The 25,750-nt window shown below is 29.3% G+C and overlaps 1 protein-coding gene across 1 annotated transcript; it reads right to left on the bottom strand.

The window, feature by feature from the left end:
* Positions 1-10,530: 10,530 nt before the first annotated feature.
* Positions 10,531-14,240, bottom strand: LOC131607678 (uncharacterized). The gene is made up of 7 exons (XM_058879655.1): positions 13,172-14,240; positions 12,915-13,030; positions 12,284-12,736; positions 11,690-12,134; positions 11,353-11,491; positions 11,111-11,198; positions 10,531-11,013 (listed from the first exon to the last, which is right to left on the bottom strand). Exons 1-7 carry the CDS (start codon positions 14,069-14,071, stop codon positions 10,896-10,898), a joined length of 2,259 nt encoding a protein of 752 aa, XP_058735638.1. The 5' UTR covers positions 14,072-14,240; the 3' UTR covers positions 10,531-10,895.
* Positions 14,241-25,750: the final 11,510 nt, after the last annotated feature.

The raw sequence follows: 25,750 nt of genomic DNA, 5'->3' as shown, positions 1-25,750 counted from the left end.
AACATAGCATGATTGACTAACCCTTTTAAGGATCTTAGGAATTTAGGGCGCACAATTTCAGGTGCTCTTATCAAGGACTGAACCCTCATCAAGGGGCAAGAGGATTTATTTTCCTCTGGCCACACACCTTCCAATTCAAAAACTCGGTACCTATCAAGGGGCAAGAGGATTTATTTTCCTCTAGCCATATACCTTCAAATTCAGAGGTATCCCGAATCAGAGGCTATGACCCACTGGACATGGTGAGCTTGATTCTCATAGAAGGATGTCTAAAATGAAAATTCTTCAGACAAAGATGCAATCGATTCTTTTTCTAAAAGCTGCAAACTAAATTTCTTAAGGATCCTTGAAAACATTGCACATGCATATCATAAACATCGCATAACAGGTTTCCGCGACAGGTTTCTCACATCCTCGCTGTTTATTTCAGCATCATGAATCTCGAGCAGTCAGTGAAAGACCTTCAAGCTCAGAACGCCCAGTTTCAAGATCTGATCCTGAACTTGTCCAAGGGGCAAGATGAACTGAAAGCACTCCTTACCAAGAATAAGAAGAAGAAAGGCAAGAAGATTCTAAGGAAAAGGCTTAGACCGGTCTTGCAACTCAGGGATGCCGAGGCCTCTGAAGACAGTGACGAAAATGATGATGCTAGTATCAAGACTGAGGCAAAAAACAACCATGATTCTTCCAAACCCTCTGAGGAAGAAGGAGATTACTACTATGAGGACGAATATCCTGATGAGAAATACCAGATGCTGGAAGAACGCATGAAAGCTATGGAGATTCAGAAAGTACCCGGTCTGGACTTTGATGAATTAGGCCTCATCTCAGGGGTCGTCATTCCTCCCAAGTTCAAGATTCCTACCTTTTCTAAGTATGACGGAGTTTCCTGTCCTAAGCTGCACTTAAAATCCTATGTGAGGAAGCTTCAACCTCACACTACTGACAAGAAGCTCTGGATCCATTTCTTTCAAGAAAGTCTGAGTGGAACACAACTAGAATGGTACTATCAGCTGGAGGGTACCAACATTCGTACATGGGAAGACTTGGCTATTGCTTTCTACAAGCAATACCAATACAATGCTGATCTTGCGCCAACCCGCATGCAACTACAAAGCATGTCTATGGGTTCTAACGAAAGCTTCAAGGAGTACACTCAGAAATGGAGAGATCTGGCAGGAAGAGTCCAACCTCCCCTGGCTGACCGAGAGTTAGTTGACATGTTCATGAGCACACTAACTGGTCCTTTCTACAGCCATCTACTTGGAAGTTCTTCAGCTGGCTTCACCGACCTGATACTGACTGGGGAGCGTGTTGAAAATGGTATCCGAAGTGGAAAAATTCAGGTGGCTACATCTTCTGGTGCTGTGAAAAAGCTATATGATAAAAAGAATGAATCTAACACTGTTGGGGCAGTCCTGGTCTCTAATCAGACACCAACACAACAACCACAGAAAGATCAGCGTAAGCAACAAGGTGACCAACGCCCTTGGAAATCCAAACCCAAGAGGTCATTCACTCCACTGCATATGCCATTGTCTCAAGCTTTGCAACACCTGCTCAATCAGAGCCTGATAACTTTGCTGCCTCCATACTCAGCTCCAACAAATCCGGCTCCCGGGTACAAGCATCATGCAAGATGTGCTTATCATTCAAACAGTCCTGGCCATGTTACAGAAGATTGTGGGCCGTTGAAGCATAAAATTCAAGACTTGATTGATGAAGGAGTTATTGAATTCGGTCAGCCAGAAAAGCCTTATAAAGTCTAATGCATTGATATCTAGACGGATGACTTTTTAGATCATTAGTTTATTTGCATTCGCAATTTCTTTCCCGTTTGTTTAAACATTCGTCTTATGTCAGACTCTATTTATTTTATAATAATCATTAATGCATTGCATATGTTTGTCTTGACTTATTTCTTACTATTATTTTAAAACTTGGTTTTTACTGGGTTTTCTTCATGATATTCAACTCTCGCTAAAGCTGTGAACCTTTTGAGGGAGGATGACGAAAATGATACCGTAACCTCATACAGTATGCTTTTGAACAGACTGTGCTGACGATGTACAGGCATTGTTTCATTTCCCAAACAGTGGAGATATAAGGATGTTAATCCCTAGTCAACCCCTTTGAGCCTAAGGCGTAGGAGTTTTCTTTCTTGTACAGATTAAAACCCTTAATCTCAACCTGGGGCAGGGTAGATTCTCAGTTGACTCAATTATGCCAGTCGTTATTTAACACAATCAGTGATGGTTCCCCAAAATCATTAATCCAAGCAGTCAATGTCCATAAAAAAAAGGAAAGACCGCTAAGTCAAAACCGATGAAGGAGGCTTAGCGAAAAGAGAAACATCCCGCTGACCGAAACTCCAAAATAAACAGTCAGGCAAAAGTTAGGGATAACCAAAGTCAAAAAAAAAGTCACCACAAATCCTCAACAAGAAATATTACAAGAAAATAATGATGACTGCTTTCGCAAATAAACTTCTGGGTTTTTGAACCATCACCATTGTCAGTGTTACAATTTCAAACTCTTCTGGAGCACGAACGCACAGTTAGCTGAGCATAGGACTGAAGAACATCACGAAGATTGGGATGGGTACAAATAAATTTTGAGCCATTTTCCTTTGTTTCTTAAAACCGTGAACCAAGCCACGTTACAACCCTTGAAAGTCCTAACTGAAGCATGGTTAGTTCGAAAGTGTACTGTTACCAAAGGTATCCGGACTCCTTAAGGTCTACCATAAATCCTGAGTTGATATCATGTTTTTACAAACATCGCTTTATTACATCTTTTGTTTTACTAAAAAAAAATGTTTTTAAACTTCAAGACAGACATGTGCATCGCATTTTTATGAGTGTCATTATAAATAAATTTTGTCTACATAATTTCAAATGTTTGACATCAGGAAGAATCTGCATGAGGTATGACTAATGACTAAAAGTCCTCCCGACAGATGAAGTTGCAGAGACGTCTCGTACGCTTGACTCAGTCAGCTAAAAGCTTGTATATACAAGGGGCATGACACATTATTATCCCATCTGCCAAGGGCAATCTGGTCACGATTCATAGAATCTCTCAAAGTCGCCGAACAACCAGAAAAAGCTAGTCCATCACCGGGGGCATGTTGCATCAGTCACAATTCTCAGCAAGAGCTGTTTAGCTACTAGTATCAGATGGTGTCAGTATCTGTGTCTCCTTCGAAGTTCAAATTCCAGTAATCTCAAACATCAAGCATATCAGGCTACTGATTCCAGGGGCAGGTATATGCCCACAAGCGAAGGACCATATATGGTTAAAAATTGTTTTCCAACAGCAAGTACTCAAAGACACGGGGCAATGAAAAATTGAAGTCTCTGGGAATCTTCCCCACAGAGTAGTGTTCACAATATATCCCCACATAGCAATCCTCAAGAAGTTATCTTTAAATAATCTCTTCCCAACAAAGACGTGGTTCCCCAACGGAGTTTACATCTCCAACACTTCCGGTTCTCCGACATCATCTTCTTCTCCAATTGGGTTTATTCAAACTCACTGTTCCCAGTAAAGTTGGCACTCACAGTGGAAACTTGGTCAGTTATCCATCTCTCTTATCCCCAGTCAGGGCACATCTGGATCAAATCACTCAAGCTACTTTCATCCCCAAACGGTAATAAAAATCCCCAGCTGGATATCCTCGAACAAAAGACAAGAATTCTCAACCACCCTGTCATTATCTCCAGCAGCATACAGAGATTTATTTTCTCAACCAGCAATTGCTATACAAAGTTACCAATATGCTTCGACTATATAGTCCATCCATGCATCATTCATAATACATGCATAACATACAATATTCTTGTATATTTCGAGAACCTCATTACACGATACATGCATCATGACATTGCATAAAACTAATTTCGCCTTTTCAGGTCATTTCACAATCAAAAGAACATTATCATCCAAGTACCAGTGCAAATACGATCGCATCAACGATTCAATCCTAACACTCATTCAAGACAAATACAATTCTGATGGTTCATTCCAAGTCTTTCTCCAAAGATAATTCAGAAACAATCAAATAATTTCTCATCCTTTATAGGAACCTTTCTAGGTAGTCTTTTCTAAGACGTTTATCAACCTTTCTAGGTAGTCTTTTCTAAGACGTTTATCAACCTTTCTAGGTAGTCTTTTCTAAGACGTTTATCAACCTTTCTAGGTAGTCTTTTCTAAGACGGTTATCAACCTTTCTAGGTAGTCTTTTCTAAGACGTTTATCAACCTTTCTAGGTAGTCTTTTCTAAGACGTTTATCAACCTTTCTAGGTAGTCTTTTCTAAGACGGTTATCAACCTTTCTAGGTAGTCTTTTCTAAGACGTTTATTAACCTTTCTAGGTAGTCTTTCCTAAAACGTTTATCAACCTTTCTAGGTAGTCTTTTCTAAGACGTTGATCAGCCTTTATAGGCCAGTCTTGTTGAAGACATGTCATACCTTTCTAGGTTAGTCTTGTTCAAGATATATCATACCCTTTCTAGGAACCTTTCTAGGTAGTCTTGTTTAAGACGTTTCATATCCTTTCTAGGTAGTCTTGTTTAAGACATATCCCAACCTCTTTAGGTAATCTTCTTTAAAATATTATCCAATCTTTTCTAAGACATCTCTTGTCCTTTCAAGGAGCTTCTCAGTTAATCTTGTACAAGACACTTCTTCCTAAGCTTTGTTTAAAGCATAAATCTCCTTTACACCAGTCAGTGGTCTACCCTATTCAGGAACCTCTTCAGGTAGTCTTCTATAAGACATTACTTCATTTGGATGAATCTCTCCTTCGGATACAACCAATGTATATGATTCAGTCTGAAAAGCATTTGCTTTAGACGATAACATTCCATCAACACCTGGATGGCATCTCTAAGCCCATCTCTGACATAAGTTCCTGCATCAGCAAAAGCAAATTTCTGGGTACTCTAGTGTTCAATCATCTTTCACCTTCAGATTCCAACAGGCACACATGCCAATCTACATCTTCAGGTTTAAGAAGATTGAACAGGGGCAGCTGTCATACCCCAAAATTTGCCCTCCTAATTTCACCTTTGTGTTACTTACGTCTCTTATTTCATATGCATACACTCCCTCAATTCATTTGCATAGCGTGCATTCACACAATTTAGCATCTTAGTTCAAAAGGATTTTATGGTATGTGGTCAAGAGATTTTTGTGGCCTAGCGGATAATACGGTGGACATTATGGCGAGTGTGAGGAGTTGAATATGTGAAAAGACCTGAGTTCAAACCCCACCACCTCTACTATTTTGACACTTTTGTCTATTTATTTTTTTTTATTGTTACTATATGTTTTTTATTTTAGTCTTATTATTATTACTTTTATATTTATTTATTTATTTATTTTTAGATTTTAGATTTATAATTTAATCATTGAATTTTGTCTCTTAGTAATAGTTTTAATTATTTTTCTTAGAAATTTCAAATTTCATTATTAAGTAATTACGTTATCTTAGTTTTTATAGTTTTTTCAGATATTAGTTTCCTTCATTTTAGGTAGGTTTTAATATTGTTATTATAAGAAAAAGTGTTCAAAAACCGCAGCATTGAATTTCTATCAAATCTGCAATAAAACCAACTTTTCAAAAACAGCAAGAAAATCTTCAATTACACAGCCAAACTTTCAGGTATATTGTGAATCACGGATTACACAGCAAACAACGTCCAAATGCAAAAGCAGTTACAGTTCCAATTTCAATCTAATAAAATCATTCCAAAAGTAGAGATTTTCAGTCAGCCTCAAATTATTCAGCATTAAAATCTTCAAGACCTAGAATGGCATTATAAAAGCAGAGGAAGTTCACAGTGAAAGCGGGAAAAAAAAAAAAAGAGGTGGAATCGCAAAGAGAACAAAGCAACACCGACACTGCAGATCCGCCGTCCTCCTTATTCCGATCGGAACCGGTTCACACGTTCAGGTCCACCACCGCCGCTACTCAGTCCCAGACGCATTCAGTCCAAGCAACACCACAAAGCTCAACCGTCCTCCGCGCACAGCCGCTCATCACGACAGACGTGGAGCTCCGACTGTCCCACCCGCTCGTAACCCACGACACAATTACACGACTCCGATCTGCTCCGCCGCTGAACTAGCGACCGTCTCACCACGATCGCCATTCGCGAAGCAGCTCCTCCGACCGAACAACCCACGAATCGCTCCACGCACCAGGAATACTCCGAATCGGTATTTATTGAATCTCTTACCACTTATTTCTTGAAATCTTTGTTGTTGGATATATTTGTATGTGATTGAAATTTGTTGTTGGTTGCTATGTTCTATCTGTGATCATTGTTGTTCATTTGTTTGAGTAGAAACAGAGAGGTGATCATTGTTGTTCATTTGTTTTATTAGAAACAGAGAGGTGATCATTGTTGTTCATTTGTTTGAGTAGAAACAGAGAGGTGGAAGTATGAAGAAGTGAGAAAAAAATTGATTTGGTTGAAGAAGACCGAGAGAACGATTGGTTTTAGGGGAGAGAAGCAGTCATGTTTTACATTTTCTCTTTTTATTTTGTTTTTTTTTATTTTCAATTAATTATATGGTAGATATTCATTAACTAGTCAAAACTTATTCCCTTGCTTTTAGCTACTTTTTTTATTTATTTATTTCTTTTAATAATAATAAAATTTAAAAAAAATTGATTATGGAGAGAATTTAGGGAAAAAGACGTTAAACTTGGCTTTTCTACTTTATTTTTTATTTTTACTTGTTATTTCTAATAATTTAAAAAAATAGTTAGTTTTGTTGTTTTTTCTTTAAATCAAATGGCATATAAAAAATAATAATAAAAAGAGGAGGCGTTTTCTCTCTCCCTTTCTTTAGTTTTTTTTTTAAATTATTTTTAATTTATGTTGATTAATCTTAATTTAGGGGTTTTTATTTGAGGTTGATTTCTTACACTTTGGGCCTAACCCCATTTCTATTATGCACCTCTCTAAATATACTTTTTTTAGCCCATTTAAGTTTGTATAGTTTTAGTTTTTATTTAAATAATATGTGCTTTGTTTAATTTCTATTTGGCAATATCTTCAAAACACCAAAAATATTAGTTTAAAGTTAATTGTTTATGTCTTTTAGATTTTAATATGTTTTTTTTCTTAGATTTTATTATTTTCATTTTTTATCATTCTTGCTTGTATTTTGTCATTATCCTATACTTCATTACTAACATTTTTCTTTGGTTGCAAGGTACTATCTTTACTAACATCTTTGTACATTTACCATTTTATTCTTTTCAAATTATGTAACTGCTTATCGGTTGTAATAGTTTTAATTAGGGCTTTAATTTCCGCACTCCCCCCATTTTTGGTTATGTACTCCCCTAATCCCCGGAGCCATGTAATAGCTTAGGTTTACGTTTCCGCACTTTATTTTTCCGCAAAATTATACTGCTTAGATGTATGGTTTAGGATTGTATGACAAGATTTAAAATCAATCGCTAGCTAACCTTAATCCAAGAATAAATAACGGAATACAACACACTTGCACGCACTCACCTTTAGGGTATCTCCTCTTGGTTGCCTTTCGGAAAATAATAGTCAAGTCCCTCGAAGCGTAGGGATACCTTAGCACATGCTGCCTACGATTCAAAATCATCATTGTCCCTTCGGAATAAAGATCATAGTCCCTTCGAGTTGCCTACGATGAAATGATCTCGTCCCTCGAGTTGCCTTCAATAAATGATGATAGTCCCTTCGGATTGCTAAGGTATCCTTACATGTTGCCTTTATGACTATTCACATCTCATAGGACTTCCTACCCTCTTTATGGTATGGATAGCCCCTATGACGATTCGATGACCCTTCGATGACTCGCACATCCAATGTATAGGACTACCTACCATTATATGGTATGGATAGTACTATCGCTCAAGGAAAGTCTTTAGAATAGGAAAGACCTTACGAATTTAGGGTAGGAACTCTTAAGTGCTTGCTCACGACAAATGCTTTTCACACCCCGTTTTCTAACGTTGTCTTTTTAGACATTTTCAAAACAAAAGTGTTTTTCTAAACACCCGCTATTCTTTCAAACAAATCAAACATTTCAAACAAAAGTGAGCTAAGCAACTAAGAGCCCGTAGATAACTACGGATGAAAAGGGTGCTTACACCTTCCCTTTTCATAACCTACCCCCCGAACTCAATCTCTTTTCAAAGAAGGTCTTTCCTGTTCTTTTATACCTTTCCTAATTGGATAAAATAAAAGTCGGTGGCGACTCTTGCTCACCGCAACATTGTTGCTTACTAAAATAAAAGTCAGTTCACCGTATTACAGATTCAAAGACCAAGTGTTAAAGACACTGAAGACAAGGTTCTGGGCGAACGAGTTTTGAAGACTCTGAAGACTTAGGTTCTGGTGACTCAATTTTTTGTCCTTCTAAGCATGCTTCAACATCAAATATCAGAAGTCTCTGAAAATTAAAAGATAAGATCAAAATTGGTTTACCTGAGGAAATAGTACAACGTTCGAATGCTTCCACTACCTGGATAGGTTGGCGCAAAGAATGTACTTTTGTACCATGTTGTCGACCACTCTCTAACTTGCCGTTGGGGACAAAACACCCGAAATTGAGTATTCTTATTTTACCCTTCAACTGAATTATTTTTGGCTATAAAAAAAGAATTATAAGATTAAAGACAACAACATAAAACACTACAAAACTTATTTTTGGCTATAAAAAAAGACTTATAAGATTAAAGACAACAACATAAAACACTACAAAACTTATGTTGAAACGCTTCACAAAATATAGAAAAGCAATCATGATAAAACCTTCCATCATAGTTGTAAAAAAACAACACATATCAGAACTATGTTAAAGCAAGTGTATCCCGACATTTTCATTTATAATGGAACACATAATACAAAATACATCGCTCTCATTTTTCCACCAAGTTCAACCAAAACATGAAATGTTAAAAGTGAGTCATTAAAATGACAAAAAAATCAAATGTAGGAAAGTCATAAACAAAATCAGAAAGAAATGCATCAGACAATTCAATCAAAGCTTGGATGAAAGAAGAAAAAATCAAGAGCAAAACTATGTGTTTCATGAACAGTTAAAATGTAGAGAGAAATGAATGATCACCTTGTAATGGTAGATTCAAAGCTTCTATCAAATAAAGAAAAAAATGAATGTAGAAAATACACCACTCTCAAACAGAATGAAATACATCAGTCAACCTTTTTCCACCATGTTCAACTGAAACAAGAAATATAGAAAAGTGAGTTTAAGAGTCATTAAAATGGCAAAAAAAAAAAAAAAACAAATGTAGGCAAGTCATAATCAAAACCATAAAGAAATACTTCATACAACTCAATCAAAGATGATATCAAATAAGGAAAAATCAAACATAAAATGGAAATACATGTTTCACAAACAACTAAAATGTAGAGAGGAAGTCACTCTCACCTTGTAATGATGTCTTCAAAGTGGAAGTGGGTTATTGAGGGAAGAAACTTTAAATTCGGAAGTGAGAGTGAAAAAGAGAGAACAAAACTGAGAAATTGAAAGGGAGAGAATGCAAGTGAGAGTGGAAGAGTGGTAAATTGAGAGCTTTAATTGATTACTTTAATATTCTTTTGTTAGTGTAATTGTTAGATATGTTAATTTAGAATGTTTGTATTGATGCAATTTTATTAGATCGATAGTTGATAAGTTATAAAATATAAAATGAGACTAAAATAACTCAATTTTTCAATCATATAATTAAGAAATCAAATGTAAAATATTAGGCCAAAATTGGTAATTATTATAAAATTATAATAAAATGATGTTTTGGATTTAAAGTGAAGTGATATTTTGACATTAAAATTTTAATGACATATTTTAAGGTATTTTTTTTTAAAGACACCCTTCTATTTTAGATATTTTTTTAAATGCTTATAAGTTTAAAATATAAAAAATAGAGATAAAATACTCTTTTTGATCCCGTATGTTATTCTCAGAGTTTATTTTGATCCCTTAATTTCAAAAAATTCATATTGGTCCCTTAACTCTTCAAAATGTATCATATTTGTCCTTTTCGTCTAATTAGCGACAGAAAAACTCAAAAATCGGTCGCTAAATCAGCCGCTAATTTAACAAATACTAAAATGATACCTTTTGAAGATGTAAGAGATCAATATGGAATTTTTAAGTTAAGGGACCACAGTGAACCCTGAGATTAACATACGGGATAAAAAATGTATTATGCAAAAATTAAAAGAAAGATAAACATATATATTGTGTTGCATACTTTGTTAAGTGTTTTGATCTTCTTAAATAAATTTCAAAATATCTCCTTACCACTACGTCTACAAATGAAAATTCATCATGATTTTGTCTTTTAAAAAAAATATCTCGTTAGATTGAAATGTTAGATTAAAAAATATATAAAAGATATCTTGTTAGATTGAAATGTTAGATTAAAAAAATATATGTGTTGTATTTAGTTATCAAACTAGGTAAGATCTAAAGGGTCTCGAAAGAGGAATGAACATACACACGTAGTCAAAATTCTCATATATTTCTCCTTTAGAAAAACACCAATTACATATTATACATGTTATAGGAGAAGTCATACTTTCATCATTCTAGTAATATTGCACAACACAACTTTCTTCAAATCCACTGAGAATCTAAAAAGTATTGGTTAGGAAAAAAATATCTTTGAAACTAAATAAGAGTTGATGGCTAAATTAAAAGATAATTTGATTTAGAAGGAAGTAAGAATAAGTTGGAGAGAGATAGTGGAGCAAGAAGAAGTTAACATACTCTCTCAATTAAAAGGACTATAGTTTAATAGAAAATGGTAATTTGCCTTCTTTTTTTTCAGTTTACCAAATTTGAAGGCTTTGTACACCATGTAAATATTATGTGTTAGTATATACTTGAACAACATCTATTATTTCAACTTGGCATATTGGACATTTTCCACTTTTCCATTGCAACTCACTCGCACATTTGAAACATGCACACATGTGCCCACATCTGTAAGAAATGTAAATACATTATTAGTACTGTATTGTGTTATACATGTAAAAGTAAATATATTTAACAAAGTTATTAAAAGCAAAAAAATTAATACCTATATAAAACTGCGTTTGCTTTATTCTCCTTGCAAATGCGACATTTTCCTTTCTTTGATGTTTTATTGGTGAATTTCTTTTCTCTTACTGGAATCATGTAACAAATTGAGAGGCGCATAAGAGAGGCAGCAAGGAAAGTTTCACACACATGTAATGTTATTGTTGAAAAAAGCAAAGGATATAAATTGAGACAAAGTTTGTCAAATATCAACACCATTTTTAAACAGAAATAATCACATACCTTTGTGAACTTCTTGTTTCTGGGATTGTTGTAATTGCATATTCATGTCTGTGCAATATTTTAGTGTTTCCCTTAGCTCAGACATCTCGCGGAAAAGTTGTTCCATTTGCCCTCGCATATCGTATACGAATTCCATATCCTATAAGTCATCATGGCAATGTGTTATTTTTGTGCTTATTTGGAGGGATTAAATAAAATAGAGCAATGTGAGTATTAACAAATTTTGCTTTGACTAAAATAAAACATCAAAAGCAAAAATGGTACAACTGCAATCACTAAAAATAACAAGGACTAAAGGTGAAAATTGATGTATTTGTACGGACTGATAAAGACTCACAATTGGTTGATGGTTTGTCGATGGAGAGTATTGCCTATTATCTCGATAGAAGGATTGAGATTGTGAAGGCAATGGTGAGGATACAAATACAACTCTATCAGAATCATCTGCACCATCAGTGTCTCCGTAACTCCATGTTGCTGATGATGGTGAATCTACAGATGATGAGGATTGACAATCAGCAAGTTCATGATCTGAACCACTATTGATGCTTTCCTCTTCCACTGCCACCTCTTTTTCTTTTATATCTCTTCCATTTTCTTCGAGATCACCTCTAACATGGAATCGGTCGTGAAAAAATGCTGACAATTGTTGCATATTTCCTTCTCGGTCTTCCTCGTCGCTTTGATTATTGATTAGACGTGTCTGTGTTCCCCTATGAGATTTCATCAATTTATCCATCTTTTCTCGGAAGTCGCTAGAAAGGACGGTTGAAACTGTTCTTCTGCATACATGTTTTATTTTATGTTCATATAAATGATATTATAGTGAAAACTTTATTGTACTTGTGCTAATTTCACTATGCAGCAATGTCTTAATGTTAGAGTATACAATGAAAATGTTAAATATATTAAAAGACAATGATCTAACTACCTTTCAAGGAGCTTGCGTCTCTCGTCATTATGGGAACCAGAGTTAAGCATTTCTCTGTACCATTCTTGTCTAAGTTCCTCCCAGTAGCTTCTAGGCCGAGAAATGAGACTGGCCCAATCATGACTTTCTCTAGTTTCATCATAATTATAGTCACTACAATCATTTTCTTCCATTATCTCGCTGCAACTGGTTTCAATAGTATCATAAGATAGTTGGTCTCTTGTCTCTACATTATCAGGAGTTTCAATGTTTGTGTTTGAACCAGTCTGCGATGATGATGCCTCAATGGTTTCTTTTGGAGCATCGTTTGGAGCTTCAAAACCAGAACATAAATGAGCTTCTTCTTTGATATATGCACTAGTTTGAGACACTAGATTCTTTGGTATCAACCTTGGCTTTGACAATTCAATCAAGGATGAATTTCTTTGTTCATCTCTTGTGCTAAATCTTTCCCTGCATTCAATTAAAATATTCAAGCCACCTAATTTCAAAGTTCAAACACTACCGTCTAATGTTAAATAATCAATCTCGAATGTGTTTTTTGTTAATCAAAATGCATTTGCACCATTAAATTCAAGTGTTGTACAAAAGCACCAAAATGATAGTATTGATTGATGAAAAATTATCGCACCTAAGTTGCATAATTACTGATCCTTGTTGTTTGTTCCCTTCAGGTGTTGTTGATTTCAAACGGGATGGATCAAAAGCTGCCACTCCACGCTGTAATAATCTAAGTCGAAGCAATGACTGCATAAAAAATTCAAAGAAAATGAATTGCAACGAAAAAACATAAAACAAACAATTCAAATAACTTAACGCCACAATTAAAGCGTGAGGTGAAGATTATACGAGCTTTAAAAACTTTAGAATTATGCTAGCAAAATTTACCTGAATACGACCTCTTTGTGTGAACTTAGAAACTGCGCCTTGCTCTGCAAGATTGTTGAGCTCTCCATGTCGATCACTCTCAAACTGCATAATTAAATCATTGAATGCTTGGCGCCCCCTAATACGTGGGTAGCATGTGACCTTACCGAAACATCTACGTTCAGATAATTGTTTTGGCGTGGAAACGCATGGAGAACCTGTCCCGCTGTTACTTGACTCATGATCATTCTCATCACTTTGCTTTTGATTTTTAATCGATAGCTTCTTTATAATATCGGCAACCTTATTTTTATCACTTTCACCAGCATCTGAATTACAATGCACTTTCGAAGCACAACTTTGAAACAACTCATCAGAAGATTCCTCTTCTTCCGAGACCCTGCTATGATCTTCCATAGAAAACACACTTATCTCATTACTACTCAAATCAGAACTTGTGCTTCCAATCGACGGTGCATTTTGTTTCTTGCAATTGGATTGGCTGAGTCTTTTTTCCCATATCTGAACAAGAGAAGAAGCACCAAGTTTGGATGTTTTTTCACTTTCAAACAATTCATCCGAAAGAGGTGGTGAAGCGGAAACTTCTCTACCTCTTCTAGAATTAAAACTCGACGACCGTGAAGGAAAATGATCAAACACCTTATCAGCAACACCCTCATTATTCTTTTCAAGATTCCTCACCACTTCTTGAGCTTGTCTCGCAGCCCACCGATCGATTATCTTCGTGTGTCGCGGACTCACCAATGCAGATAAAGAAGATTCATCTTTTTCACCAAACACATTATGAAACCTTTTATTCAAATTCAAATTTCCAAAGTTCTTATTCTTAGCAACTCTTGAAACCCATGTTGGTTTTTGTGCTGAATCAAAGGAAGCAATTTCAACCTTTGATGAAGCCATTTTTAAATTTTCTCTTTTTGTTTCTATCAAATTAGTATTGTTATATCAAATTACAATACTCAAAAACAAGTATTAATGGTTATGAATATGAATTTTCTGAAGACATGGATGAATAAGAAAAAAAGGAAAAGTAATAATAACCCATTTTCAAGATAAAAAAGGGTGGCTAGAATGAAAATATTCCAACAATGATGAAATTTCTTTCTCTAGAGATTAAACTTATTTTTTGTCTCAAAAGTTTGTAGACCACAGAGAAAAACGCAATGAAAACAGAATAATAGAAAAGGTGGCAAAGAAAGGGTGGTTAGTTATTGGTTACTATTACAGGAAATAATTAACTCTTTAAAGCTATTAATCGTTAACAAATCGTAATCAAGTTAGGATTATTGTTTTTATTAGCTATAGTTAGAGATCTTGCATAACAAATTGGTTTTGTGCTGTGCTTACCATTATATATTCATCTACATATATGTCATATACTACAAACTCCTAACAATTACATTTTTACTTCACTTTCTTAAGATATTTTTTTTCTTACAAAATTTTAAGATTTTTTTCTAGACTTACCATCAACTTTTCTCTAACATAATTTTATTTCTAGCTTAATAACGAGAGGTTGCTCTTTACACAAAAGATCCACAAAAATGAATATTTAACCGAATTTCTTAAACGTCATAATTAAGAAAGACGAAATTACTTAAATGTCATTTTTTTAGTGAAAATAATTTGTTGTGAAAGGGCAATTTATGAAGTCCATGCAATTGAATTGTTATAAATAGATATATAATAGATTATTTTTTTTAAAAAAATAGTAGATTATTTAATATAATTAAATTTATATAATTATTATTTCTTTTACAGTTAAGTAAATCATTTCAAATTTTACATTTGTTATAAATATATTTTATATAGAATCAAATAATTTTTTTATCCCCCGGATCATTATTCCTATTTTATTTTAATCAATAATTTGTCTTGATTTGAAAGACAAAATCCTTATTATTTCAAAATATCAATTTTTTTTTTGTATTTCTTCATCTTACGAGTCCTTTTTTCATTATTATTATTATTATTATTATTATTATTATTATTATTATTATTATTATTATTATTATTATTATTATTATTATTGTTGTTGTTGTTGTTGTTGTTGTTATTATTTATAAGAGGGAGGGGGGTGCTAGGCCCTTTTTGCATGATAATTATTTTTTATTTTATAATTAAATAATTTATTCTAAATTTATATCTGTAAATAAATATATTTTATATTATACAATTTTTTTATTTTACGGGTCACTATCAGCACAATAAATTTGTTATAAATTTACTTTTTATATTATAACAAATTTACATTTGTTATAAATACATTTTACACTACCAAAAAACTGCTCTACAGCGACGTGGATGCCACGTCGCAATGTTAAAATTCACGTCAAAATCAAACAATAGCGACGTGTGCTGCTATGTCGCAGGAGCACGTGTGGCAAAGCAGTAGCGACGTGGAAGACACGTCAGAAGGTAGCGACGTGATTCCCACGTCGCAATAAAGTTATATGGGGAACATCTCCCTGCATGCAGAGTAGGTGTGGCAGGTGTGGGGGACTGTGATATTGACTTTTATAGCGACCTTGGTCTCACGTCGCTACTTTGAATGTTATTTTTTTAAAAAAATTAAATAACGCAGGTATAATTGTATTTTTATATAATAAATTAATTAATTTATATAATAAAATTTATATATAATAAAATATATATATATAATAAAATTTATATAATAAAATTTATAAAATATACTTTATATAATAAAATTTATATAATATAATAAAATTTATATAATAAAATTTTATAAAATAAATTCATATAATAAATTTTATATAATAAATTCAATTAAATAAAACTAAAAATTTAAAACTAATATTTTAATGAATTAAAAGGTAGAATAAGTTACATAAATATAAATTTAAAACAAATAAAATACAAAATATTTTTATGAGGCATCATCATCATCATTCGGAAAATAATTATCAGGATTAAAATCATCATCCACTCCGTCACCCTCCGGCTCTGGATCAGGAACATTATGATAATTTCCACCATCATGCATAAATCGTCTCATTTGCTCCTCCATCTCAGATTGCTTCTTCAGAATGCCCTCTATCTGCCGCGCATGCTGTTGCTCCATATCAGATTGCGTCTTCCGCATCATCTCCATCTCCTGCGCTTGTTGCTGCCTCAGGGCCTCATTTTCGCGTCTCGCCAATTGCCTTACTGTTTCAGCTTGTTCCTGTGTCAGATTTGGTTGACGCGATCCACCCTATCCATCTATAATTCTTTGTAAGAGATTGAAAGTTTTCCTCATATTCCATAGGCGGCCGACTACTTGAAGCATGCGCGTTGCTAGTCTCTGGTACGTTACTAGGCAGTTCTTCACCGTTAAACGTCCAAACCCAATAATTTGCAATGAAACCCCTTTTATGTAAATGAGATGTTATTTCCTGTGGGTCACTAATTATTGGTCTACATTCACATTTAAGACAGGGACACCTAATCCTCCTTCGCTTCGACATGATTCCTGAGCAAACGCCCAACTGACAAACCCTTCAACTCCTACTATAAAATTGGGTTTAAGTCCCATTCTTCCTAGAAATGTTCTATCGTACATCCAACTACCATAATATCGATAATATTCCATACTGCATATTTATACAATCATTGTCATTTTGAGTTAGTAATATTAATCAACTTAATATTATTCTTAGACGTATACTAGTTAATATTTACTATTCTTAAAAATATTATTTAATAATAATACTACTAATATTTTTAACTACACATGTTATATTGAACATATGTTAACCATAAAGTTATTATTTTTTTAACTACACATTTTAAACTACACATATTGGAAATATTATTTAATAAAAATACTACCATTATGTTTTTGTTACATATATAGTAATAAAAATAAAAAATAAAAACTGTTTTATTAAATATATCATATTAGGGGTGTTCGTGGTTCATGAACTGCACTGAACTGAACTAAATTAGTGGTTCAGTTCAGTTTTTGAAAACCATTTTCATAAAAAACCAGTTAACTGGTAAAACAGTTTCAATTCAGTTTTAAATTAGTTCAGAACTAGTTTGTATTTATAAACTGGTTTATAATCAGTTTCTAGTTATAAACTAGTTTAAAACCAATTTGTAGTTAAAAATTAAATTTTTCTTTTTCGATTGAAGATTTATTTTATAAATTATTTCAAGATTGCTTATTTTATAAATATAATGATTTATTAATGTGTTGTACTTACAAGTTATAAAATCAATTATTAGAACCATATGTAGAGATAACTACTACTGCAGTAATTATTAGAACCATATGTAGAGATAACTACTACTGCAATATATAAATTATATGGAGAAAAAGTTACTACTGCATTTAATATTTTGTTTTTTATTTTATTTACCAACTGAAATTTGTTTGTTAATTATAACATGCAAGTTTAACAAAAAAAAAAATTTGTGTTTCGTTTTTCCGGTTTTGCAGGCAAAACACATGTAGGGTATGTCGCAATTTTATGTGTTGATAAATTTTTTTTCATAATTTTTTTTTATAATTTTTATAAGCACTTTTTTAATTGTAAAAAATTTTCTTCTTAACTTCTCCTTGTTGGTGATACTAAATATTTAATGCATTTTCTTAATTATTGGGTCTAATTATCGTCAATTCATCTAGATAATTGGTTATAATTGTACCATTTTAAATGTAATATAAATTAATTATCTATATATTTTTGGTATCACATTTGTCATATTTTATCACATTGGTGTACAAGTAATTGAAATATGATAGCATTATTTTTAAACTTAATTTTCAAAAAAATAATAATAAATCAGATTTTTTTAATTTCAAAGTATTTTTTCATGTTCTAAAAAACAATCAGTAAAACAGTTTAAACTGGTTTTTAACTTAAATTTGGTTAACTGAATTGTTTATAATATATGGTTCAATTCATAAACCATTTAAATGGTTCAAGTTTTTTGTGGTTCAATGCAATTCATATTAGGAATATGGTTCAATTAACCATATTTTTGCACACCCCTATATCATATACAAATACATATTTTGTTTTCATTATTTTATATATATATATATATATATATATATATATATATATATATATATATATATATATATATATATATATATATATATATATATATATATATATATATATATATATATATATATATATATATATACATAAAACATATATAAGAGTTATATATATATATATATATATATATATATATATATATATATATATATATATATATATATATATAAAACATATATAAAAATTATTTTTAAAATATATAAATATAATATGTATTTTGTTTTTTTTAAATATAGTATAATATTACTCATTATAATAAATAATATATATAATAAAAATTAAAAATTAAAACTTTATAATATATATAACTATTATATTAGTCTTGATTATATTAAATTTGTTTAAGTTATAATAATCTATTTTTTAAAGTGAGAACTTTATAATATATATCTATATTATATTCTTAAAAATGAAAAATTTATAATATATATAACTATTATATCCGTTTTAAAATTATATTAATATTTATAATAATCTATTTTGTATATTGTAAAATATTAAACAAAAAATTCATTTTAATAATATTAATATATAATAATTTTAATAATAGTTTTAATATATCAGTTTTTTTCTAATAGTTTTAAAAATATTAATAAAAAATATATTTAATTTTCGTTTTTATTTTATTTACTATATTCTGTTTTATTTTTTAAGTTTTTATAAATATTTATTTAATTTATAATTTCGTTTTAATTTATAAAATAACCTAATTAAAAAATAACCTAATAAATCTATTAATCTATACAAAAAACGAAAATCTATTAAAAATATCCTAATAAATCTATTAAATCTATTAAAAATATATCACATTATAATCTATACAAAAAAAACTTATCTCTTTAAAATCTATACAAAAATAACCTAATAAATCTATTAAAAATATACTACATTAGAAAAAAAATAACTTACCCCTTCTTAAATCTACTCCTCCTTCTTCAATCTACTCCACCTTCTTCAATCTACTAAATCTATACAAAAAAAATCAAAAATTAAAAACAGAATATAGAATGAAATTATAAGAAAATACTGATGTAACCTTAATTACCTTTGATATAAGAAAAATATTTGGGATTGAATTGGTATTGCAATTGGATTTTGGGAGAGAAGGGTTGGATTTTTGGTTTTGGGAGAGAAGGGTTGTGGTTCTGGTTTTGAAGAGGAAACGAAAAATGAATTCTGTTGTTGTTCTAATGAATGGTGGTGGAGTGAAGTGAATTGCGTACATAAATTCACAATGTAGCGACGTGAGAATCACATCGCTATTTGCCACGTGAGAACCACGTCACAACATGACAACGGTAACATTAATTAATGTCTCTGCCTGCAAAGCTGTTACCATGTCACTTCAGTGGAACGTTGTGTTTGGTTTCTAAATGTTGCGACGTGTTTGTAACGTCACAGCCAACTTTTTAAAAATTTGAATCTTCCCCCATGTGAATGTTATAGCTTTTAATATTTTAATTTATAAATTTATGTAGCGACGTGTATCCCACGTCGCAACCTTTTTTCACATAACCCAATGTCTGACTTCTGATTACTTTATGGCTATAAAGTTATTTAATATTTAAAAACACCTTGCAAAGTGTATCTCACGTCGCAACTGGAAATATTGAGCCACATGTTTTCCACGTCGCTAAAATATGTCGTTGGGGAGAGGATTTCTTGTAGTGTTATATAGCATAATATTTTTTTTATCCCATCGATCATTATTCCTATTTTATTGTAATAAACAATTTGCCTTGATTTGAAAGACAAAATCCTAATTTCAAAATATCAAAATTTCCTTTTTTGTATTTTTTTCATCTCACGGGTCATTTTTTGTATTATTATTATTATTATTATTATTATTATTATTATTATTATTTTAAAAGAGGGAGGGTACTAGGCCCTTTTTGCATTATAATTATCTTTTATTTTATAATTAAATAACTTATTTTAAATTTATATTTGTATATAAATATATTTTATATTGTATCAAATAATTTTTTATTTATTTTACGGGTTATTATCAGCACAATACATATTACTTTAAACAATAATTACTTTAATTATTTAATACAATTGAATTTAATTAATTATTTTTCATTTTAAATTAATAGCTAATTTTAAATTTTGATACGTAGCTAAATACAATTTATATAGTATCAAAAAAATTTACTCGTGCGCCCCATTTTCAAAGAACAAGAACGGAATTTATGTTTTTTATTAGATTATTTTTCGAATTCATCTTATAAGACAAGAGGCAAATTAAATATTAATTTAAAAATATATTATATATCGTATATAGTTATTTTTTACTTAAAAATACGATTACATCATACTTTTTTAATAAAAATATACATATAGATATTAAATTGACAGTATAATATATTGTATTAAAAAAATTCACAACATATTATTAATTAGTAATAAACTCATGCATACACACGGGTTCTGTTCGGTTACGCAAATTTGGATACATCATTTATTTTAAATAAAAATGTTAAAAATAAGAAAAAATTAAATAAATAATTGATTATTTCGTAAATAAAAAATATTTAGATCAATAATAGAATTTTTCCCATATACCATTTTTTGATTAAAAATATTTAATCATAAATATCATTTATCGTATATAAAAATATTTAGATCAATAATAAATATTTTTTCGTATACAAACTTCATTTTTGTTTATGTATCATTTATAAAACTATTTGGATCAATAGTAAATTTCATATATAAAAATATTTAGATCAATAATAAAAAAAATTCCGTATACCATTTTTGAATAAAAAATATTTAAAATATAAATACCATTTTTCGTAAATAATAGATTTTTTTCCGTATACAAATATTATTTTTGTTTAGGTATCATTTACAAAAATATTTGGATCAATATTAAATTTTTGTATATTAAAGTATTTAGATCAATAATATATTTTTTTCCGTATTCTATTTTTGGATCAAAAATATTTGATCATAAATATCTTTTTTCGTATATAAAAATATTTAAGTTAATAATAAATTTTTTTCCGTATGCAGACCTCATTTTTATTTAGGTATTATTTACAAAAATATTTGGATCAATATTAAATTTTCGTCTAAAAACATATTTAGATCAATAATAGATTTTTTCTCGTATACCATTTTTTGATCAAAAATATTTGATCTTAAATACCATTTCTTTGTATATAAAAATATTTAGATCAATAATAAATTTTTTCCCTTATACAAACCTCATTTTTGTTTAGGTATCATTTACAAAAATATTTGGATCAATAGTAAATTTCGTATATAAAAATATTTAGATCAATAGGTAGATTATTTTCCCGTATACCATTTTTGAATAAAAAATATTTGATCATAAATACCATTTTTCGTATATAAAAATATTTAGGCCAATAAATTTTTTTTTCCCGTATACAGACTTCATTTTTGTTTAGGTATCATTTACAAAAATATTTGGATCAATATTAAATTTTGTATATAAAAATATTTACATCAATAGTAGATTTTTTCCCGTATATCATTTTTGAATAAAAAATATTTGAATCATAAATAACATTTTTCGTACAATCCAAAAATATTTGGATCATAAAAATATTTACATCAATAGAAAACTGTTATTATAACAACGGTTTGAAGTCACCATCCTACAATCCATGATGATTAGTAATATAATAAGAGTTAGACTCTAATGCAATTTTCTAAACAAGCGACTTCAAACACAAGAATGAGGGAAGAGGTGAATTGTGATATTCGGATTTCAAAATCGATTTAGAAAAACAATTAATTTAAAAGGATTTATATTAGAAAGAAGATATGAGAAAATATTAAGTAGTGGAAAAGATAAATGACTTTGCAAAATATGAATGACTTTGAAAAAGATAAATGACTAAAATATAAAGATATATTGATTTGAAGATTTAAATTTAAAAAATAATCTCTAAAATTTAGCGATGAATAATTTTAATATTTTGTCCAAAAAAAATTAAAAACAAATGCATTTCAATTAAATTATTTAAATCATTCAAAAAATCAATTTTTTTACAAAATTCCTATTATTTTATTCAAACACACTCTTAAATACACCCTCCAATCACTATTATATCCTTGTGATTCATTTAATTATTAATGTATTTAGTTTATATATAATCCAAATACATCAATTACCAAATAAATCTAAAAAAAAAGATCAATATCATTTTGAATTATTATGTGACAACATGTCACACCTTTGTAAATACTCTTTTTAATTTTTCCTTTTACTTTGATGTTTCTAGAAAATTTGTTATTCATAGTACCAATTATTCTAATCAATTTTTTTTTTAATTTTACGTTTATCCTTTATGTTTTTAGAAAATTTAACAGCTGTCATAAAATTTATAGTACCAATTATTCGACTCCTTTTAGTTTATCCTTTTATTTTAAGTTTGTCTTTTTTACTTTGATGTTTCTAGAAAATTCAATAGTTGTACTTATCATAAAATTCATAGTACCAATTATTTGACTGAGATGATTCTTTTACTTTGATGTTTTTAGAAAGTTCATTAGCTGTCATAAATTTCATAGTACCATTATTTAACTTTTTTTAATTTATCTTTCTATTTTGAGTTTACCCTTTTAGTTTGTTGTTTCTAGAAAATTTATTAGCTGTCATACATTTCTTTTTTTTTTTTTTAAACTCAAAAGGAGAACTTCATTAAAAGAAAAGAAACAAGTACAAAGGAATGAGCAGACCCATTAGTTACAAATCCTAAATCTAGGAGTGCCTTGCCTGTCAAGCAAAAAATCCTTGTACAAATCAGGATGTAAACTATCAAACCAAGTGAAGGTTTTGGTTTGAAATCCTATGCTAGCTAATAAATCGGCGCAAAAATTGGCCTCCCGAAACGTGTGCGTGATCATACATTTCATACATTTCACAGTATCAATTATTTGATTCTTTTTAATTTACCCTTTTATTTTGAGTTTATCATTTTACTTTGATGTTTATAAAAAATTCATTAGCTGTCATAAGATTCATAGTATAATATTCTATTCCTTTTAATTTATTCTTTTAGTTTGAATTTATCCTTTTATTTTGATGTTTTTAGAAAATTCATTAGCTATCATAGGATTTATAATATCAATTATTTGACTATTTTAGTTTATTCTTTTATTTTGAGTTTATCCTTTTACTTTGATGTTTTTAAAAAATTAGGAAGATATCCGTGTTTTCGTATAGTAAATTTATTTGATATTGTATAAAATTTAATTAAATATATATAAATTTAAATTGAATGATTTAATTATAAATAAAAAATAATTATATAAATTTAATTACATTAAATAATCATATAAAAAAATCTGTAAGATGAACTTAAAAAGAATGAAATTTTAACATCTAAAAATAAAAATTGTTTCTCAATAAATAATAATTATTGATTAAAATAAAATAGATAATATATTGATAATGATTCTTGAAATAAAAAAATTATTTGATGCGATATAATAAAAATACTTTTTCACATATTTCTTCAAATTTATTATTTAATTAGATATTTAAATATAATCAATTATATTTTTCCCCATACCATAACCCGTGGGATATTTTGATTTTACATTTTCAAACATTAAATCTAATCAATATTAAATTATTGCTGGTAAATATTGTTTACTATTTATGAAGTTTGTAGTGGTTGAATTATGAAAAAAAAATGAACAGAATTTTGTTTATGGCCGCAAGCAAGTGTGCTGAGGATGACAAAATAGAAATCGTATTTACTTATATATTTTTTTCAGGTTGATAAAGAGAAATTGTTTAAGAGAAAAAAACTTTATCTTTAAGAAAAAATATTAAATATCATTAATTTAAATAGATTTTATGTTATATCAACAAAGGAGAAGAAAAATTTATCTTCAAGTTTATTCCCATAATTAAAAAAATTATTCTAATAAAATTTATTATTTTTATTAAATGAGTAGATAAAATGAAATAATTTTTTCTTCCATAAAAAACAATATTCTAGGATGAATTATGATAGTGATGGTAGTTGGATACCAACTTGTATTATAAGTATACATAAAAATTAATTATTAATGTTTATATAATTGATGCATATATATATATATATATATATATATATATATATATATATATATATATATATATATATATATATATATATATATATAATGCACACTTCATAGATATTAAAACGTGTTTATAAAAATATATATTATTTTAGTTAAATTTATAAGTTTATTTTTGTTATAAAATGATCTTATTGATCTAAATACTTTTACGGATATCTGATTTTTTTATGGATATCTGATTTTTCTATAAATTCAATTATTATTTTTTTACGGATATCTGATTTTTTTCTATACATTCAATTATTATTTTTTTACGGGTGTCAAACATCTTTCTATTAAGAAATATACATCTGAAACAAAAGTACGTCCCGTACCAGAATCCGTGCGAACACATGAATTTATTACTAATTTTACTTTGATTTTATGGAAAATTCATTAGCTGGCATAAGATTCATAGTACCAATTATTCTATTCCTTTTAATTTATTCTTTTATTTTGAATTTATCCTTTTATTTTGATGTTTTTAGAAAATTCATTAGCTACCATAAGATTCATAGTATCAATTATTTGACTATTTTAGCTTATTCTTTAATTTTGAGTTTATCTTTTACTTTGATGTTTTTAGGAAACTAGGAAAATATCCGTGCGTGATATTGTATGAAATTTAATTAGATAGGTATAAATTTAAAATGAATGCATTAATTATAAATAAAAAATAATCATATAAATTCAATTACATTAAATAATTATATAAAAAAGAATATGTAAGATGGACATAAAAAAATGAAATTTTAACATTTAAAATAAAATTATTTTTCAATTAATAATTATTATTAATTAAAATAAAATAGATATTGTGTTGATAATGACCAGTAAAATAAAAAAACTATTTGATACGATATCAAATATATATAATATACAAATGTAAAATGAATAATAATCATATAGATTTAATTTTATTAAATAATTATAAAAAATTTAAAATACGGATATTATTTCTCAAATAAAGATAATGATTGATTCAAATAAAATAGATATTGTGTTGATAGTGACCCGTGAGATAACAAATTTTTTAATTTTATTAAATTTAAAAAATAAATAGTTTTTAGGAATAATAAATAAATAGAGAAATAAATTAAAATGAAAATAATTAAGTAAGTGTGGGAAAAAAATTCGAGAGAAATTTGAAATTTTAATTAAGATAAATAAATTTTTAACTTTAATAAAATTAAAAATTGCATTATTAATTTTTTTTGGCAATAAATAAATAGAGAAAAATTGTAATAAAAGTAAGTGTGGGAAAATGAAATGATTCTAGATTCAAGTAGAATCAATTCTCGAGACACAGTTAATTCATCTTAAAATCAACCAAAATCAATTTTACTTTAGTCATTCCAAAAACTAAACCGGACATGCTGATGTTTCTAGAAAATTCATTAGATTTGAT

The sequence above is a fragment of the Vicia villosa genome, linkage group LG5 (assembly GCF_029867415.1).
Source record: "Vicia villosa cultivar HV-30 ecotype Madison, WI linkage group LG5, Vvil1.0, whole genome shotgun sequence".
Lineage (NCBI taxonomy): Eukaryota > Viridiplantae > Streptophyta > Magnoliopsida > Fabales > Fabaceae > Vicia > Vicia villosa.
Note: the sequence above shows the minus strand (reverse complement) of the source record. Positions and strands in the feature narration are given on the sequence as shown.

Excerpts from the sequence above, each read along its gene's own strand:
- LOC131607678 (XM_058879655.1), bottom strand. The coding sequence starts at position 14,071 with ATGGCTTCATCAAAGGTTGAAATTGCTTCCTTTGATTCAGCACAAAAA. Across the intron at positions 13,031-13,171 it reads CACAAAGAGGTCGTATTCAG|TCATTGCTTCGACTTAGATT; the intron begins GTAAATTTTGCT and ends TTTTTTATGCAG. Across the intron at positions 12,135-12,283 it reads AGACGCAAGCTCCTTGAAAG|AAGAACAGTTTCAACCGTCC; the intron begins GTAGTTAGATCA and ends ACATGTATGCAG.